A 21203-nucleotide genomic window follows, 5' to 3' on the forward strand; every position below is an offset into this window, starting at 1 on the left:
GTGAGAAAAATAATCTTGTTTCTGTTTGAGTTAACATAATTTTTCTGACCCCATTGGCAGATCATTGAGCTTTTTTTAAGCAGCAACTCTCTTAATTTTGATTTATTTCCCTAGAAAACAAGACATAATATCTCATGTCATTTTACTCATCTAGTAAATGCATCTTGATTTAAGAATTTTTAGATATTTGGACTGGAAACAAGACAATAATACTAAGTAAGAAAAGCATTTTTTGCAGTGTACACACACTAAGCGTACGTTTACACGACAGCGATGTGCTCAAAACGGAGAAGTTTTTCCTTTGAGTTTTCCGCGTACAGACGACACCATTGTTAAATGACACCATAATTAAAAAGAAATGATTGAATGATTAACAAAAGAAAAAGACTCGGCCTGTACTTCATCCAAAACGAAGTCTTATGGAGCCTCTGAGTGAAAATCAATTTTTATTTTTTTTGCTTTACACATGTAAAACACGTCTTTAATCCACACACCGCTGTTGTATATCCAGGGCTACGAGGGCGAGAGGAACCCTCAGAACGTGAAGAAGAGCATGCCGAACTCTAAAGCAGGGCTGGACGGCAACATGAACAAGAAGAAGAAGAAGAAGAAGGCTGTGATTATGGACGAGGGTCCGAGTGAGTTCATGCACTCGTTTCTCTGCCGTCTCTGAAGTGTGTGTGCAGCTCTCAGACCAAGAGCGTGGAATGACATGTCCCTACCAATATTCAGCGATACTGAATTGTCCTTAGCAATCATTTTGATAAATATATATCATATATTGAAATTAACTTTTTCACTCGCCAGCCAATTTGGCTACTAAATTTTAAAGTTACCGGCCATTCAGAACTTCTACTAGCCAAAAGAAAAAAGAAACTATAACTATACCAAACTATAACTAGCCTTAGCCTACAGTATATATATAATAAACCTACAGCTTAGCCTATATATATAATAAACCTACAGCTTAGCCTATACATATAATTTGGATTTCATACATTTATTTATACATTAATTTCTCATTCAAACAAAATCCTGTCATCCATCATCTCCTCCCTTCTTTCATCCTCATCCTTTTTTTTCCACAAATAAGTGTTTTAGGTGGACGGATCAATATAGTACAAAGAACATCAAAAAAATGTAGGATGTTAAAATAACAATGTCTTTTCTGTTAACCAAATGCTTTGCTACTGCTTCAATGCAAATGAACAAGCGCTTGTTGATTGTTACCTGCATTTGGCATGTGTTAATTTCAAACCCTGTATATATTTATATCATATATATTTATATGTAACCACTGTTGTTGTAATTTTGGAAACATCTGAAATGGGTCATATCACTGACATTCCCAGAGAAGTCAAAGTAAATGCGTAAGAAATCTGCGCTCTTTCAAGTAAAGTATGTGTTTGAAACATAGCCTACGTGCACAGTTCAGTTTAATGAGAAAGTTTAACCTCTTTAACTTTAACTCAAATGTTGTTAAACTGAATGTTTGAAGCAAAATTAAAAACAACATAGTAAAGGTAAAGTTAAATCTCTGTTAGACTGCCTCCTTGTCATCTTTACCTTTAACTTATAACATTACAGAATTGATTAACAAATTCAATTCAGTTCAATAACAGGTTCAATGTTGCAAAATGCATCAATTATGAAACAAATTCAATGTTATTTTTTCAACCCAAAAAGGGGCAAATTTGGCAAGCTGTAATAAATCATCTGGTATTTTGAGCTGAAGTTTCACAGACACATTCTGAGGACACTATAGATTTATATCACATCTTGTGAAATATAAATCATCTTGCATAATATGTCACCTTTAATGTCAATCCTAAATAAAGTTTTTTCTTCTGCTTTTATGTCCCCACAAATGTCCAAATGAAATCTTCATCCTTGTCTCAGACGCTGTGTGTTGTTGTTTCGACAGTGATCCCGTACCACTTCACGGTGTCGACGGGAGCCGATCGCGACGCCAGCACCAGCAGTCGGGTCTACGTGATCATCATGGGACCCAGCGAACTGGAGACGGAGCGAATCTGGCTGGATCTGCCCGACGGGAAGAAGTGCTTCGCCAGCGGAGGAATGGAGCATTTCATGAGCTACGGACTCGACGTGGGCGAGATCAAGAGAGTCGAGGTGAGACTCGGTCACAATAGCGTTATTATGATGATCTTTATTGTGTCTAAGAGTCTCTTCTGTATCAAAAATACAGGAAAAACAGTGAAATATTATTGCAATGTAAAACAGCTGTTTTCTAATAAATATTACAAGTTATTTCTACAGCGCTTTATACAATACAGGTTGATTCAAAGCAGCTTCAACAGGAAAATAACAGCGTTAATGTTGCAAAATTCATCCATTATGAAACAAATTCAGTTCAATAACAGGGTCAATGTTGCAAAATTCATCAATTATGAAACAAATTCAGTTCAATAACAGGGTCAATGTTGCAAAATTCATCAATTATGAAACAAATTCAATTTTGTTCAATAACAGGGTCAATGTTGAAAAATCCATCAATTATCAAACAAATTCAATTTTGTTCAATAACATGGTCAATGTTGCAAAATTCATCAATTATCAAACAAATTCAATTCTGTTCAATAACAGGGTCAATGTTGCAAAATTCATCAATTATCAAACAAATTCAATTCTGTTCAATAACAGGGTCAATGTTGCAAAATTCATCAATTATCAAACAAATTCAATTCTGTTCAATAACATGGTCATTGTTGCAAAATTCATCAATTATGAAACAAATTCAATTCTGTTCAATTACATGGTCAATGTTGAAAAATCCATCAATTATCAAATAAATTCAATTCTGTTCAATAACAGGGTCAATGTCGAAAAGTTCATCAATTATGAAACAAATTCTATTCTGTTCAATAACAGGGTCAATGTTGCAAAATTCATCAATTATCAAACAAATTCAATTCTGTTCAATAACATGGTCAATGTCGAAAAGTTCATCAATTATGAAACAAATTCAATTCTGTTCAATAACAGGGTCAATGTTGAAAAGTTCATCAATTATGAAACAAATTCAATTCTGTTCAATAACATGGTCAATGTTGCAAAATTCATCAATTATGAAACAAATTCAATTCTGTTCAATAACAGGGTCAATGTTGCAAAATTCATAAATTATGAAAAATTCTATGTAATTATATAGTAAAGTGTATAATTTATTCCTGTGATCAAAGCTGAATTTTCAGCATCATTACTCCAGTCTTCAGTGTCACATGATCCTTCAGAAATCATTCTAATATGATGATTTGATGCTCAAGAAACATTTATGATTATTATCAATGTTCATATTTCTGTGGAAACCGTCATACATTTAATGAAAGAAAGTTCAAAAGAACAGCGTTTATTTGAAATAGAATCTTTTGTAACATTATAAATGTCACTTTTGATCAATTTAATTGATGAATAAAAGTATTAATTTCTGTAAATAAACCCCAAACATCATCTAGTGATCATGACTGCAGAAATTCCTCAAATGCAGTAGAAGATTATGATTAATGACTTGACTTGAGCAAATAAAGGAGGTTTGTCGGATCTTTCTGTGTTCCCGTTTTCAGCTGGGCCACAACGGAGCGACTCCGGAAAGCTGCTGGCTGGTGGATGAGCTCTCGGTGGCCGTTCCCACAAAAGGGATTCAGTACAACTTTCTGTGCAAGTGCTGGCTGGCCAAAGACAGAGGAGACGGTCTGACGGCCCGAGTCTTCAACATACTGGACGCCACAACCATCAGCATCATCCGAAAGGTTCAGGCGCCCGTGAAGTGTGTGTGACTCTCGGGGCCGCAAACACAGTTTCAGGAGTGACGACCGCATAAGGATGGAAGTTTAAATGATCGTTCCGCCTCGCTCCAGAAGTTGGGATGATTGACACCGCTGTAACCATAGCAACGTCCTGGCATTCTGTGCTTTTGCCATGTGCTATTTTTGATTCTACAGCGTCTACAAATTCTGCAGTTTTGAGCTTGTTTCCACCACAGAATAAAACATATTAGAAGATAATTGCGACTTTTTATCTCACAATTGCGAGTTTATATCTGGCAATTCTGACTTGATAACATACAATTGGGAGTTATAAAGTCAGAATTGTGTGATATAGAGTCGAAATTGCTTGTTATAAAGTTAGAATTGTGTGATGTAAAGTCGCAATTGTGTGTTATAAAGTTGCAATTGTATGATATAAAGTCGCAGTTGCGTTTAATAAAGTCAGAATTGCGTGACTCAGCAATTTTAACTAAAGCACCGTCGTTATAAGCCAAGTCCAAAACACTCATAAAACAATCAAGTTTATAGAGTTATATAGAGCATTTGAATTTATTTTGGCTTATTATGGGCTTGTTCTTTTTTGATTTTTTTGTAGCAATATCTGGCAACACAATTATTATCATTCATTAAAAATAAAACTATTAAAACATTTCTGTTCATTTAATAAAAGCTGAAATAACATAAAATATAAATATTAATCAATTAGAAATGTTGCTTTGGCAATAAACTGAAATAAGTTGAAGTTGAAGTTCTAAAATTGCTAGCTAGAAATAAATAAATGAAACTAAAATGGAAATAAAATTACAAAAAATGTAATTAAAATTAACATGGAAACTAAAAATATAAAAATAAAAGCTATTTCAAAATATTAATAAAGCAAAAATTTAAATAACGTTTTTTCTTGCACATTCAAAAAAGCGTTTAAATGCGTCATTAACTCTTTCCCTGCCAGAATTTTCTTCTTTTTTTTTAAGTTGCCAGCGAGTGGCAGCATTTTTTATCACTTTTATGGAATATTATGATGTATGAATATCTGAACATGCAATATATCAAAAGAAAGAACAACAACAAAACAACAACAAAAACATTAATCTAGCTTCATGCATTCTTCTTCATCAACACTTGAATGTGGTTTCATAAAAAAAACATTTAGAACAAAAAGCTGAACAAATGTTATTTTTGTCCAAGATTTCGTCCGGATGGGATTCATGATAAGCAGTTTTATGCTGTTTATTATTTGATGATCACGTTATTTTACATGCTCCTGTCGCTTGTTTCTGCTCCTCCTTCACCTGTGTTTTGATCCGGATATTCTATACACTTTCATGCGTAACAGCGCCACCTACTGTATAACAGTGAAAACACGGATCGCCGGAAAATTCCGTCAATGGCAGGGAAAGAGTTAACAGCTAGTTGTTCAGATCGGTTCCATAAACAATGCATTTCATTTTTGTAAATTGTCACTTGCTGCATTTTTCGGGAGTTGATTCGCTTGTAGAATGCGGCCGTCACTCTGGTGAATAACGTGTGTGTGTGTGTGTGTGTGCAGAACGGGAAAGGTGAAGTGATCTCTTTGTGAAGATTGCATGTCTGTTACGTCTCATGTTCTCGATGTTCTCTTCAGGTGGTTTATGAAGTGACGGTCGTCACGGGTGACACTCAGAACGCTGGAACAGACACCAACATATTCATAACTGTGTTCGGGGCCAATGGGAGCACGGAGGAGATGCTCCTTATGAAAAATGAGGACAGGTACCCATTCACCATCATCCAAATTATTAGTTCTCACACGCACGAAACACACTGGAGGAAGACACACAAATCACAAGTTATTTCTACAGCACTGTATACAATACAGATTGATTCAAAGCAGCTTTAACAGGAAAAAAACTGCGTAAATGTTGCAAAATGAATCAATTATGAAACAAATTCAACTATAAAGCAGCTCTACAGAAGACAATAGTGTCATAATTCAGTTTAATTCAGTTAAATGTTGATTCAGTTCAGTTCAATAACAGTGTAAATGTTGCAAAGTTCATCAATTATAAAACAAATTCAATTCTGTTCAATAACAGGTTCAATGTTGCAGAATTCATCAATTATGAAAAATTCAATTCAGTTTAATAATAGTGTAAATGTTGCAAAATGAATCAACTATGAAACAAATTCAATTCAGTTCAATAACAGTGTAAATGTTGCAAAGTTCATCAATTATAAAACAAATTCAATTCTGTTCAATAACAGGTTCAATGTTGCAAAATTAATCAATTTATGAAACAAATTCAATTCAGTTCAATAACAGTGTGAATGTTGCAAAATTAATCAATTATGAAACAAATTCAATTCAGTTCAATAACAGGTTCAATGTTGCAAAATTCATCAATTATGAAAAATTAAATTCAGTTCAATGTTGATTCAATTCAGTTCAATAACACTGTCAATGTTGTAAAATTAATCAATTATAAAAAGATCTGTTCAGTTTAATAACAGGTGCAATTTTGCAAAATTCATCAATTATGAAAAATTCAGTTTAATAACAGGTTCAATGTTGCAAAGTTCATCAATTATAAAACAAATTCAATTCTGTTCAACAGGTTCAATGTTGCAAAATTAATCAATTTATGAAACAAATTCAATTCAGTTCAATAACAGTGTGAATGTTGCAAAATTAATCAATTATGAAACAAATTCAATTCAGTTCAATGTTGATTCAATTCAGTTCAATAACACTGTCAATGTTGTAAAATTAATAAATTATAAAAAGATATATTCAGTTTAATAACAGGTGCAATTTTGCAAAATTCATAAATTATGAAAAATTCAGTTTAATAACAGGTTCAATGTTGCAAAGTTCATCAATTATGAAAAATGTTTTGTTCTCATCTGATTAGTGCATTAAATTGATAATATTACTGAATGTTAATTGTCGTTCTAAACACTTATTTTGTAAGCTCTTTAATTGTCTTTTTAAACACGCGTCATGTGTGTCTCTCGTAGGTTTGAAAGAGGACAGGAAGACACATTTAACCTGGAGATCGATGACATCGCGCCCCTGAAAAAGCTTCGAGTCCGCATCGACGGGACAGGGAGCCGTCCTGATTGGTTCCTTGACAAGGTCAGTCTGTGATACATCCAATGAAACTCAAGACGCTCGCATCCAAGGCTACGTCTACATTAATCCCGATACATCACTTAAAAACGCTCTCCGTCCACACTAGCGTTTTCAGGCGTTTCAGTACGGATGAGAAACTTTTGGAAACACTAAATTCCCCTTTATTGCACATGCGTAAAACGTCACAAAAGCTCACTGAGATGATACAGACGGAAAAATAAATAATAAAGTTATCGCGAAAGGATCATTTTATTTAGCAGAATATCTCAGCATTCACTGATCGTCCAGGTCGTTCTCACTCACTATCATACAGGTGAAACTCGAAAAATTAGAATATCGTGCAAAAGTTCATGCATTTCAGTAATTCAACTTAAAAGGTGAATCTAATATATTATATAGACTCATTACATGCAAAGTGAGATATTTCAAGCCTTTATTTGTTATAACTTTGATGATTATGGCTTACAGCTTATGCAAACCCTAAATTCAAAATCTCAGAAATGTAGAAAATTTGCATAAGCTGTAAGACATAATCATCAAAATTATAACAGATAAAGGCTAGCCTGGTTAAAACCAGACCATTCTCAATAGTAACTGAGTTATGGTCTGGCAAAGCTCCTTTAATAAATCATTTCCAAAGGTGTGTCACCAACGGACGTCGCTCAAATGCCTCTGGGCGCAGTTGGATAGACCTAAAACCAATCAGAGCGATCGTCATCGTGTAAAGCCATATGCTGCGTCCCAATTCGCCTGTTACACTACGCCATAAAAGTATGTACTCTTTTTGTGAAGAAAAGGTATTTACTTTTGAATGTGTAGCAAAAAAGTAGGCAAGCTTTGGGACATACTACTTCGTCATCTTTATCGGACGGATCTGTCGCGTGCATCCCGTCACGTAAACTGCCCTGTCAATCATCTCGTCACAGTTAAAATCCTCTATTAAATCTAATTTCATTTCCTACCGTTTCGGAGAGAAATGTAGAAGCACGTTCATCTGCCAGTGGGTCTTTCATGGAGACTGTCCTCAAGTGTTTGCAATTTGAATATAATAATGCATTTAAAAGTTGATGCGCTTCACCAACGGACGTCGCTCAAATGCCTCTGGGCGCAATTGGATAGGCTAGGCCTAAAACCAATCAGAGCGATCGTCATGTGTAAAGCCCGCCTCAACGTTTCTGATTGGTGCCGCGATTTCTCGGCATGGGGAAATGGGCTTGAATGAGCTCTTTGCCAGACTTACTTGCAGAGCAAATCTAAATTTGCCGGAAGTTGTCTGGGTTTTCCCAGGCTAGATAAAGGCTTGAAATATCTCACTTTGCATGTAATGAGTCTATATAATATATTAGTTTCACCTTTAAAGTTGAATTACTGAAATACATGAACTTTTGCACGATATTCTAATTTTTCGAGTTTCTCCTGTATGTTTGGTCTAAAACGCTAAAACTGTTCTCATGTTTTACTGCAGGACAGCAAATATGAGTAAATTCTGTCATCTTTGCAGGACTGTGATATGAAGAGTGTGTAAAGTGACATATTTTAGCAACAGTGTGAGAGTGAACAGCACATAACAGGCACAATACCGCTATAAACACGAATATCTATTGGTGCAACATGCGTCACATGACTAAACCTACGTCATCGTTTTTAAATACCTCAGTTTTGACAGTCCACACTACAACACGTAAACACCGTTTTCAGATTTATCCACTTTGGAGAGCATTTTCAAAAAGGTGCGTTTCATTAATAAAAACGGCGTCTCAGTGTGACGGAAGGACAGAACGGAGAGAGAGAAAGATTCGTTTTCAAACTAAAGCGTATTAGTGTGGACAAGGCCCAAATCTGTGAGTCTTTTTAATCAGGTTAATCACAACAAAGTGAGTGAAACTCATTAAGGGCTGCGCCTGTAATCCTTCTGGTTCCTGTCACATGACCCAGATGATCATGAGAAACCTGACCACGGAGGAGGTGTATGTCTTCACGTACGAGGAATGGCTCTCCAAGACCAAAGGCCCCAAGAGGACGAAGGTGTGTGAACTCCCGGCCGTGGTGGACGACGAGGAGATGGTGGAGAGAACCACTTACATCATTCAGGTTAAAACCAGTGACCTTACTGGTAGGTGGAGTTCACACCATGACTGGTTCCTAAGCTCGTTTCCCTCACAGAATTAAAGAAATTAAAAAGGCAATTGCAACTTTTTATCTCACAATTCTCACATTTTGAATTGTGAGAAAAAAAAGGATTCAAAAGACAGAATTACCTTTTTATTTTTTATTCCATGGTGGAAACAAACTTCCATATGAAGCAGAAAACATTACTAATATTATAAACAACCATTATGCTATTAATGTAACACTGTACAATAAGGTTCCATTGTTCAACATTAGTTAAATACGTTTGTTAACGAACTGGTAATGTCCATTTCAACATTTACGAATACATTATCAAAATAAAAAGGTTGCATTTGTTAATATTATTTAATGGATCTGAGCTGACATGAACTAACGATCGACAGTTGTGTTGTTATTAAGTAACTTTAACAAAGATATAAAAAGTTATGTTAACTAAAGGAACCTTATATTAAAGTGTTACCATTAATTTTACTGTGTCATTGATGAATAAAATTGATAAATGAGAAAGAAAGCGAATGAAATGACTGCTAATGTACCCTGAAGGAATGTTTTATTGGTCATTTCTTTCAAAGCTCAGGAGTTTTAATGAATTTCTGAACCAAGGTCAAAATATATATATACAGTATATTCAATTTTTTTTTTTTTTTTTTTTTTTTTCAGCTAGTTGCCAAGGCAATTTCTTATTTTCACTTAGTATAACTTGATGTACTAGAATAACTAAAACAAATAATTAAATAAAGAATTAATAAAAAATAGACATATTTAAAAATCAATAACTAATAAAAAGGATCAAATTTTGTAAAACTAATACAAATATATAAATATAAAAATAAATATAAAATAAAAACAATCACAACTGATTGCACACTAATTAAGCATACACCATTTATTTTGTTTAGCATGTTGATTATGGCATAATTTGCAATGTCCAGCCAAGAAAACCATCAGATTAAAGGATGATTCTCACAAAACTGTATTTTCTGCAAGTTTTTTCAAGGTAAATGTAGGCGTCTTTCCAAAAAATGACACTTGGAGACTCCAAAAGGACACCATTTAAGGAGTCCATATAATTTATGGCCAAACTATACAGTGCTTTTGACACTCTCATAGACAGCAATGAGATCCAGTGGAGATATTAAACCGTAAACATCATGAGATGAGCTAGATCATGAGACGCTGCTCTGTTATATTAAATGCACAAGCGTTTTCCTGTGTTTCTGCAGCCGCTGGGACCGACGCCAACGTGTTTCTGATCGTGTTCGGGGAAAACGGAGACACGGGAACACTAGCACTGAAGGAGAGCAGCAACAGGAACAAGTTCGAGCGCAAACAAGTGGACGTTTTCCGATTCCTGGACGTCCTGAGTCTGGGCGAGCTGTCGAAGGTTCGAGTCTGGCACGATAACAAGGGTCCGGCGCCCGGATGGCACCTGGAGTTCATCGATGTGAAGGACGAGCTCCTCGATCAGACCTTCCGCTTCCCCTGCGACCGATGGCTGGCCAAGAACGAAGACGACGGGCAGATCATGAGGGAACTGGCATGTGCCAATAATGATATTCTGGATCTCAGTGAAAAGACCAGTAAGAGAGAGAGAGAGTGTTTTAGACGTTTGTAACCAAGCCGATCTCACGAGTTTTACGAGCTGGCTAATTCGTATCAATTCTTACCGATTTTTGCTAAATTTTGCATATTTTACGAGTTTCCAAATTCGTATGAATTCGTACGAATGACCTGACCCCGCCCCTAAACCTCCCCATCACGCGGGTTTAGACTAATCGTACGAATTCGCCACCTTTTAATCGCTCGTTCGAATTAGTCGTGAGATTACGGAAGAGGATTAGGGCCAAGCAATAATAAAAAAATAAAACCATCTCGAGATTAAAGTCATTATAATGCAAGATTAAACTCGTTAAATTTCGAGAGAAAAAAGTCGAAATACAATCTTGAGAATAAACTCATTAAATATCGAGAATAAAGTCATTGTATTTCGAGAAAAAACTCGTTAAATTTCGAGAAAAAAGTCTAAATACAATCTTGAGAAAAAAACTCGTTAAATTTCGAGAAAAAAGTCGAAACCACGAAACCTCGATGAATCGCTCGTAGGTGAAGCCAGCGATAACCTTGCATTTGTCCACTGGTTGTCATTTCATGTTGGACAAAAGCGAGTACATTGCGCAAATTGGACTGATTTTTTCTTCTAAAAAGACCTAGCCGCTTGCAAATTCTCTTTAAAGTTCATATGCTAATTATTATTCTGTCATAATTAGCTAAAGTTGATAGTATTTCTTTGTTACTGAAAGAAAGTCTAAAATATAGCTCGACTAAGTGATCCAACTCTGCCATGTCCTCTATCAGTAGGCTATGCAATGAACACTGATCCAATGCGTTATTCTCTACATTTCATTTCGACTTTTTTCTCTAAACACAACGACTTTATTCTCGAAATTTAATGAGTTTATTCTCATGATTATTTCGACTTTTTTCTCGAAATTTAACGACTTTTTTCTCGAAACACGACCTCTTTATTCTTGAAATGTAATGAGTTTATTCTCAAGATTGTATTTCGACTTTTTTCTCGAAATTTAACGAGTTTTTTCTCTAAACAACGACTTTATTCTCGATATTTAATGTTTATTCTCAAGATTGTATTTCGACTTTTTTCTCGAAATTTAACGAGTTTTCTCTCGAAACACGATGACTTTATTCTCGAAATTGAATGAGTTTATTCTCACGATTATTTCAACTTTTTTCTCGAAATTTAACGAGTTTTTTTTTCTCGAAATTTAACGAGTTTTTTTTCTCGAAACGCAACAAATTTATTCTCAATATTTAATGAGTTTATTCTCACGATTATTTCGACTTTTTTCTCGAAATTTAACAAGTTTTTTCTCGAAACACAACGAATTTATTCTCGATATTTAATGAGTTTATTCTCACGATTATTTCGACTTTTTTCTCGAAATTTAACGAGTTTTTTTTCTCTAAACACGATGACTTTATTCTCGAAATTTAATGAGTTTATTCTCAAGATTGTATTTCGAGTTTTTTTTCTCTAAATTTAACGAGTTTTTTTTCTCGAAACACGATGACTTTATTCTCGAAATTTAATGAGTTTATTATCAAGATTGTATTGTATTTTGAGTTTTTTTTCTCGAAATTTAACAAGTTTTTTCTCGAAACACAACGACTTTATTCTCAATATTTAATGAGTTTATTCTCACGATTATTTCGACTTTTTTCTCGAAATTTAACAAGTTTTTTCTCGAAACACAACGAATTTATTCTCGATATTTAATGAGTTTATTCTCACGATTATTTCGACTTTTTTCTCTAAATTTAACGAGTTTTTTTTCTCTAAACACGATGACTTTATTCTCGAAATTTAATGAGTTTATTCTCAAGATTGTATTTCGAGTTTTTTTTCTCTAAATTTAACAAGTTTTTTCTCGAAACACAACGAATTTATTCTCAATATTTAATGAGTTTATTCTCAAGATTGTATTTCGACTTTTTTTTCTCGAAATTTAACGAGTTTAATTTCGCATTATAATGACTGTAATCTCGAGAGAGTTTTATTTTTTTTATTATTGCTTGGCCCTAATCCTCTTCCGTATGAGATAGCGTTGTCGTAACCCTTGTTGTGTTTATTCTGTGCATGTGAATTTGCACTGTAACATCTCTCCAGAGTATGAGATCGAGATTACGACAGCCGGTTCTGACGACGCCGAGACGAAGGAGAACGTGTGGATCATTCTGGAGGGGAAGAAAAGCCGATCCAAAGAGTTTATGATGGAGAACTCAAAGAAGAAGAAGTTTTTGCGGTGTGTTTACATGCACAACCATTTTAGCCAATGATACTAATCGAGTCCGCTTTATTTCTATAGTGCTTTATACAACACAGATCAGGGCTTTTAGATGCCACGGACCCCAAAAATATGATTTAAAAATCTAAAAGATAGCTTTATATTTTTATGTAAAAAGACCCTATTAATAGACCCTGTGAAAATGTTATATTATAAATGTGCAAACTATTTAGTTTCTATTAGCCGACTTCCTTGTGTTTTTAACTCACTATAAGTTGCAGAAGTAAGATGTATATATTTTTTTATCCAAAAAAACCCCAAAAAACATTTTAATACATTTTTATATAAATAATATTTCATTGATTTTAATCTATTTATTTAGTAAGTTTAATAAAAAATATATATTTATTTGTTTTTAAATTTTACACTGATTTTCTTTATTTTAATCAGATGTATTAATTTATTATTTATTTTTACTTCAATTAAATTGTATTTATTTAAATTCATTTTTTATTTTAATTATTTGTTAGTTGGAATAGTCTTATTTATATTTATTTGTTTTTACATTTTACACTGATTTTCTTATTTATTTATTTTAATCAAATTTATTAATTTATTATTTATTTTACTTAAAATATTTTATATATATAGCATATATATATTGGGTTTTTTTTTTGTTGTTGTTGTTTTGGTTAGTGTATCAATCTTATTTTTATTTATTTATTTTTACTTTTTTGTTTGTTTTTTTCAATTTCCTGAGATTTTTTTTTTACTGCTTTTTCTCTAAACTTTTCCCGGAACCCAGTTTAAAAACCCCTGACTCAGATTGTAACAGAATAAATGATGCAAACTTAATCAAATTCAATTTCTGCAGTAAAGCTGCTCTACAGAAGACAATAGTGTCATGTGGTGTGAAATTCAGCTCTTCAGTAGTTCAGAAATTCAGTAGAATCAGCGGTATAAAAAATAAAGATCATTGCGACTTTTTATCTCACAATTCAGACTTTTTTCTCGCTATTGCAATTCAGCCTTAAAAACTTTTTTTAAACTTAAAAAGTCAGGATTGCAAGATATTATGGAAGCTTGTTTCCACCACAGAATAAAAAAATAAAAAATGGGGAAAATAGTTGTCATCACTACAAAAAAAAACTTTATTTTTCAGTGTAAATTACTGAACGCATGACTACTAATGCATCATAATCTGACTCTGTTCCAGTGGTGCCACGGATTCATTCGAGTTTTCCTCTAAAAATGTGGGAGAGATCGTTGGGATTTGCTTGGGTCATTTGACGAAGGAGAAGAAGGTGAAGAGTGAGTGTTTCTGGCACGTGCAGGAGGTGGTGATCACAGAGAAAGAGCTGGGAAACAAGTGAGTTCACGTCTCCTCGTTCCTCTGAGTCAGTGCCGTGTGTCGGGGAAAGTTACTTTTAAAAAGTAATGCATTACAATACTGCGTTACTCACAAAAAAAGTAACTAATTGCGTTAGTTACTTTTTATGAAAAGTAATGCTTTAAATTACTTTTGCGTTACTTTTTCTCACCTCGGCTGGGCTTGCTTGATTGTTTTTTAATAACAACCATAAACGTTCTATTTTTGGCAAATGTAAAGGCCCTTTCACACCAGAAGTGAAGAGAATAATCCTCAGGCTGAAGGAAATGCACATTTACTCCGGTACAGTTCTGCTGATATTCTGGATTAAAGAACAACAGGATTCAGGAGAAGGAAGTTCAACACTCTTATTTCTAAATCTAATCTAAAGTAGTTTTTCCTCATTAGTATGGTTGAATTATATCATTGAAGGTCAGCAGCAAATACACTGGTTAATAAAGTGAGATTAAATATATAAAGTATATTTTTGTAATTTAATATAGTTAATTATAAAGTTTTGTGTAAAATTCTGAGATTGCATTTTACTGTTTTTATTCATTTTGAGGAATACTGAATGTTTTCGTGCAAGTGAGACGAGTAAATGCATGTAGTCTAGAACTAAAATCAGCATCATGTTTACACAGCGAACACAACACACACACTCACACACACCTCCTCACTTTATTTCCCTCAACAGGAGGACAGGAGAGCTGTCAGTCAATACATGTGAAAAAGTAACTTAGACATTTAAGATATTTTGTTGTAAATTGAAAAAGTAATGCGTTACTTTACTAGTTACTTGAAAAAGTAATCTGATTACTTGTAATGAGTTACACCCAACACTCATACGTGCATATGCATATTATTATTATTTTATTTTTATGGCATATATACATATATTGTTTTTAATGGCATATATTTATATATATGTGACCATGGACCACAAAACCAGTCATATGGGTCAATTTTTTGAAATTGAGATTTATACATCATGAAAAAGCTGAATAAATAATATTTCCATTGATGTGTGGTTTGTTATGATAGGACAATATTTGGCTGAGATACAAAAATCTGAAAATCTGGAATCTGAGGGTGCAAAAAAATCGAAACTTTGAGAAAATCTCCTTTAAAGTTGTTCATTTATGTTGGCGATTGTGCAGCATTCACTCACAAAAATACATGTTTTATATATTTACAGTAGGAAATTTACCAAATATCTTCAGAACATGATCTTTACTTAATATCCTAATGATTTTTGGCATAAAAGTAAAATCGATCATTTTGACCCGGTTGGCTATTGCCACAGATATCCCCGTGCGACTCGAGACTGGTGACGTGATCCAGGGTCACGTATAGATATATATATATATGAAATGATTTATATAGATATATATGGGAAAATTTTAATAATAATAATAATAATGACTTTAATTTAATAATAATGACTAATTTGAAATATTACATTTATTTATTTATTTATTTATTTATTTATTTATTTAATTAATACTTCAAATTAGTCATATTATTTGATTTAAATGTTCCCAACACTGGGCATGACTCCCGTTATTCTCCCGTTATTCTCCGCAGGTTCTACTTCACGTGTGACGCACGGATTCCCCTGGCCGCCAAGAGAGACGAGTTCATGACGTTCGAGTGCACCAAAACCGTGGAGAGTTTCGCCAGCAAAGTCCGCAATTTGGTTCCCGTTAAATACGAGATCATCGTAATCACGGGAGACGTGAAGGAAGCCGCCACCGACGCCAACGTCTTCATCACGATCTACGGCGTCAACGGGGACTCCGGGAAACGGGCCCTCAGGCAGAAGTTCAGGAACCTGTTCGAGCGGGGCCGAACGGACCGGTTCCTGCTGGAGATGCTGGATCTGGGAGAGCTCCTGCGGGTCCGGGTGGAGCACGACGACTCCAGCACGTCACCCGGCTGGTTCCTGGAGTGTGTGGAGGTCACCAACACCGCCAACTGGGTGACCACCATCTTCCCCTGCGCCAAGTGGCTCGACCGCAACAAAGGCGACGGGCAAACTCGCAGAGTTCTGTATCCCAAATACTGAACGCGCATGGGACTTATTTGTACTTTTTTAAAGAAATTCAAATAAACTTCCTTTGTATTTGTATTGAGGATTGCTGCTGTCGTCATTGTCTTGAAATCCCGTCACTTTCTCAAGGTTTTGAACCCTAAAACTGCAGCGAGATGTTTTCATAATGCAATAATTTGAGCAAAAAAATGTTCTTGAAGTCTCCGAGATTTTAATACACGTTTGTTTACGTTTATTGTTCACGACATGCAGTTAAACAAATGAAATAGTTCATCCTTTTAGGAAGTGTTTCATTTTGATTGTTTATAATTTTATATTTTTATGATTTATGAATAATTATTAGCCTTTAAATCAACTCACGAACCATTAAAGTGTGTTGGAGCAATTCATTTAGAAATGTCAATTGTTTTCCCTTTATTGACTCATCATGACTCCTGAATAAATTAACTAGTCATTAAATGTGCTTGGTTCCCTAAAGCCCAATTGCCTTGAAATTGTTTTAAATCATATATGTTGTTTTTGATTCGAACGCCAGTTTCTGTAAGTGCTTTCATTCCCCAACACCGCCAACTGGGAGACCACCAAACTCACAGAGGTCTGAATCCTAAATACTGAACGCTTGTGATATTGAACTCTGGGACTTATTTGTACTTTTTTTTAAAAGAAATTCAAATAAACTTCCTTTGTATTGAGAATTGCTTCTGTCGTCATTGTCTTCAAATCCTGTCACTTTCTCAAATGTAGCTGAGTAGCTAAACTTTTAATATTTGACAACTAATTTGTGATGTAGCTAAATGTTAAACGACTGATAGGCCTAATATCCAGTGATGCAAAGTATTAATTTTTTGTGTGTGTGTAAAATTATGCTGTTTTAATTGAAAATAGCCTTTATGAATTAGCCTACGTGGTTTTGTAATTGGAAGTAAGGCTATGCATGTTTTCTGTTTTCTTTATTCCACTAAATCCATTTACATTTTTTAATGGTTTAATTGCTGTAAGCGCCATTACATTTGTTGTAACCCACAGCTTTATTTAGTCTTTATTGTCTTGAAATCCTGACACTTTCTCGACGTATTGAACCTGTCAGCCGCCAAAAACTGAAGCAAAATGTCTTCATAATGCAACAATTTGAGCAAGTCTCCCTGAGATTTTAATACTTCATTGATTTATCAACACATTCACGTTTACGGTTCTCTGATGTCACGAAAATGATCACATGACATGCAGTTAAACAAATGAAATATTTCATCCTGTTAGTAGGTGTTACATTTTGATTGTTTATAATTTTATATTTTTATGATTTATGAATAATTATTAGCCTTTTAATCAACTCACGAACCATTAAAGTGTGTTGGAGCAATTAATTTATAAATGTAAAAAATGTTCCCCCTTTACTGTATTGACTCATGACTATAGTTATGACTATACTTTAATGATAGTTAATTTATGACAATAAATGAACTATCATTAAATGTGCTTGGTTCCCTAAAGCCCAATTGCCTTGAAGTTGTTTAGAACAATAGTTAAGAAAAATGTCAAGTGTAGGTTAAATGATTTGGAGATTTTAGTGTGCATAACAGTTTTCAGACCTGCACACTTCCAAGACCAAGTGTGTGTATTACTGGGACAAGATTCATACTCAGAATAAGCAGCACAGATGTAGATGACATAGATCTATGCATGAAACAACAATGAAAGATTTTTTTTTTTTTAGGCATTTTCAACATTTTATTTGAAAAAACACATACAAAAAGGGTCATATACAAGACAAGAAATTAAAAAAGAAAGAAAAATTTGGGTTAAGCTATGCAACTTTTTGCATCATCATTAGTAATAAATACAGTACAAAATCCACCAAAAGTGAATCTAAGATTTTCTTCTTTTTTTTTAACGCAATATACACTTATCTAGTTATCATACATTATAATCACCAAGCTATTGCTTAAATATTGTCAATACATATTTTTCTACTTGAGCTATAAAATATTCATGTCAGAAAACATTGCGCAGTAACAGCACACAGCAGTGTCTTGTACAAAGAGCCACTTCCCTTTCACTGGCAGGTTATTCAACTATTTTTTTTTCTTTTTCTTTTTTCTTTTTATGTCAGCAGCAGAAAAAACATCAGAAATATTTATGGTAAAATATTTTAACATATGTATCCATTCTCATACGCATATTAAAACCTGAGAAAGACATGCATTACAGAGCTTGTGCTTTAGGATCTACGGTTCAGTCTGTTAGCGAAACATGACACTACTATTGCTTATGTCCAAAATCTGCTGGAGAGATGGATCAAATCAAGAGACTTTAAGGCTACACAGGCTAGAAACACAAATCATACAATATAAAGCCATTTTTTCTTTTTCCGCGTATAGGAAACAATCTCTACAGGTGTAGAAAGTAACTGTTATTCCAGGCATGGCAGGAAACGCAATTATTTCACTGGAAACGAGAGTTATCTGCCGTATCGATGAGCTATAGTGTAAAAACACAATGCAATGTTGACAGATTATTAGTTAAATACAGGGTTCGTACAAGGTGCTTAAAGTGCTTCAATTTAACTTTTTAAAATTTAAGTCCTTGAAAAACCCTGAAAACAGCCAGATTTATGAAAAGGTACTTGAAAAATTGTTGAATTATTGAAAGACAATATATGTGAAAGTAGTGTTTAAAACACAAAATTAACGCTGCAGCCCGTCTGATATCGATATAGAGCAATTTCGCATGGCTATGAGTGTGATATTGCTCATATAAATATCCTAGTTTATGATACATCTTTCATTCTTCAGGTCAATCATATATTAATGGTGGAAAAAAACTGTTTGAATAAGGAAAGCGATATCTTTGTCATAGTATCCTTTCAATACTTATCACAGTCATTGCTCTTTATTTGTACCATTTTGTTTTATTGGTTTATTTTTACTAATCTACTTCGCTTTTTTAGAATTTGAAAGATAATAAAGATATAGTTTGATAAGTGAGATCTCTCATTGTAGTCATTTAGCCAAAAAAGTAGTGCTTGAAAAGTGAAATTTCACTTTACAGTATCTGTACGAACCCTGTAAATAACCTGACGTGGTAAAATGGTGAAATATGACAAACATATACGGCAGCGACACTAGAATGTACCACAACACGACCTGCATTCAACATTTAAAGCCCCTTATATGAAGTACCGATACGAATCCAAAGGCAAAGGAAAACGCTACTAATGGGAAAATAAGCATAACTTAAAGTTAAAGCCACATGGGCACAAGACAAGCAGCTCTAATCAATCACAGTAAGCGCTGAACTCGCTCCTCACGACTGAAAACAGATCGTTCGCAGGACGACAGTGAGAGGCAGCAAAGCTGAGAGTGCAAAAACAGCAGAGACATGCAAAACAAGTCCAGTTGGTCTACGAGCTCACAGCTGAACGACTCTTTGAAATCGCATTAATGGAATGTAACCAAAAAACTACAGCACCACATACTAGCACGCTTCAGCACGCCCTGCTGGGGATTTTAGCTTGTTTTGACACCTAGCCCCTTAAAGTACAACCGCATGCAAAGCACTCCCATTAAAGTATAGCACAATGAGGTATTTATACACACGTTATGCTGACGTAAATAAATAAACCAATCGATTACATTGCGATACTAGCTCAGAACTTAAATACACACCCATAGTAGGTGAAGTTAGTCATAAATTATGATTGTTAAATACTTAAGGCATTTCGACGCACGATATCATGTGTAAACTATGAAACGCGGACGGACGATGAAAAAAAGATCACGCGACGATCGAAAACAAGAAAATGCTTCCAACTTCCTGGCTTCCGCTCCAAGCAGCTGAACGCTTGAATTCGGGAAAAGTTGCAAAAGCAAAGTCAAGAACTTCTGCTACGGAAAAACAGTCACGTACATTAAAAGTGGTCAGTGAGGCAACAACTATCGTTTAGGGATGCACCATATATCGCCACCATATCGGTATTGGCCGATATATGTTCATTTTTAATGTTATCGTTAAGAACATTTGGGCCGATATTTCAAAGCACATAAATAATGGATTAATTTCCTTCAGCTGAGATACTTCAGATGCACACTGATCAACATGATGGTTTTGAATTGCTTGAAATATTGTTGAAATTACTTCAAAAAGGAAAATACGGTTAAGTGCAACAAGCAGCGCAGATCTGTCATATCTCTGTCAGATCTGGCTACATAAAAGAACATTATAGTTGTGTGCTTGGGACATGGCTTTTAATGGTGAGAGTTTTGTTTTTGTAATCAGGCTCTCAAAACTTCTATAAAAATTTGGATTTAGATTTATCGGCCAATATATCGGTTATCGGCTTTCAAATATAAAGAATTATCGGTGTCGACCAAAATTTGGATCTAGATTTATCGGCCAATATATTGTTTATCGGCTTTCAAATATACATATCATTATCGGTATCAACCAAAATTTGGATCTAGATTTATCGGCCATTATATCGGTTATCGGCTTTCAAATATAAAGAGTTATCGGTATCGACCAAAATTTGGATCTAGATTTATCAGCCAATATATTGTTTATCGGCTTTCAAATATAAATAATTAACGGTATCGACCAAAATTTGGATCTAGATTTATCGGCCAATATATCGGTTATCGGCTTTCAAATATAAAGAGTTATCGGTATCGACCAAAATTTGGATCTAGATTTATCGGCCAATATATTGTTTATCGGCTTTCAAATATAAATAATTAACGGTATCGACCAAAATTTGGATCTAGATTTATCGGCCAATATATCGGTTATCGGCTTTCAAATATAAATAATTATCGGTATCGACCGAAATTTGGATCTAGATTTATCGGCCAATATATTGTTTATCGGCTTTCAAATATGAATAATTATCGGTATCGACCGAAATTTGGATCTAGATTTAGCGGCCAATATATCGGTTATCGGCTTTCAAATA

The 21203-nt window shown here is 34.3% G+C and overlaps 1 protein-coding gene across 1 annotated transcript in view; it reads left to right on the forward strand.

Moving 5' to 3' along the window:
• loxhd1b (lipoxygenase homology PLAT domains 1b) overlaps window positions 1-16943 on the forward strand; it is a gene marked incomplete at its 5' end in the record, with an annotated part of 58553 nt that extends 41610 nt beyond the window's left edge. The window contains 10 exons of the mRNA XM_084138534.1: window positions 512-638; window positions 1925-2133; window positions 3585-3770; window positions 5413-5540; window positions 6786-6903; window positions 8836-9013; window positions 10254-10610; window positions 12716-12851; window positions 14050-14202; window positions 15790-16943. Of these exons, the coding sequence (XP_083994660.1) occupies window positions 512-638; window positions 1925-2133; window positions 3585-3770; window positions 5413-5540; window positions 6786-6903; window positions 8836-9013; window positions 10254-10610; window positions 12716-12851; window positions 14050-14202; window positions 15790-16270 (2073 nt within the window). The 3' untranslated portion in view covers window positions 16271-16943. The remainder of the gene's footprint in view (window positions 1-511; window positions 639-1924; window positions 2134-3584; window positions 3771-5412; window positions 5541-6785; window positions 6904-8835; window positions 9014-10253; window positions 10611-12715; window positions 12852-14049; window positions 14203-15789) is intronic.
• Between the last annotated feature and the right edge of the window lie 4260 nt (window positions 16944-21203).

The sequence above is a fragment of the Abramis brama genome (assembly GCF_963993115.1).
Source record: "Abramis brama genome assembly, chromosome: 16".
Lineage (NCBI taxonomy): Eukaryota > Metazoa > Chordata > Actinopteri > Cypriniformes > Leuciscidae > Abramis > Abramis brama.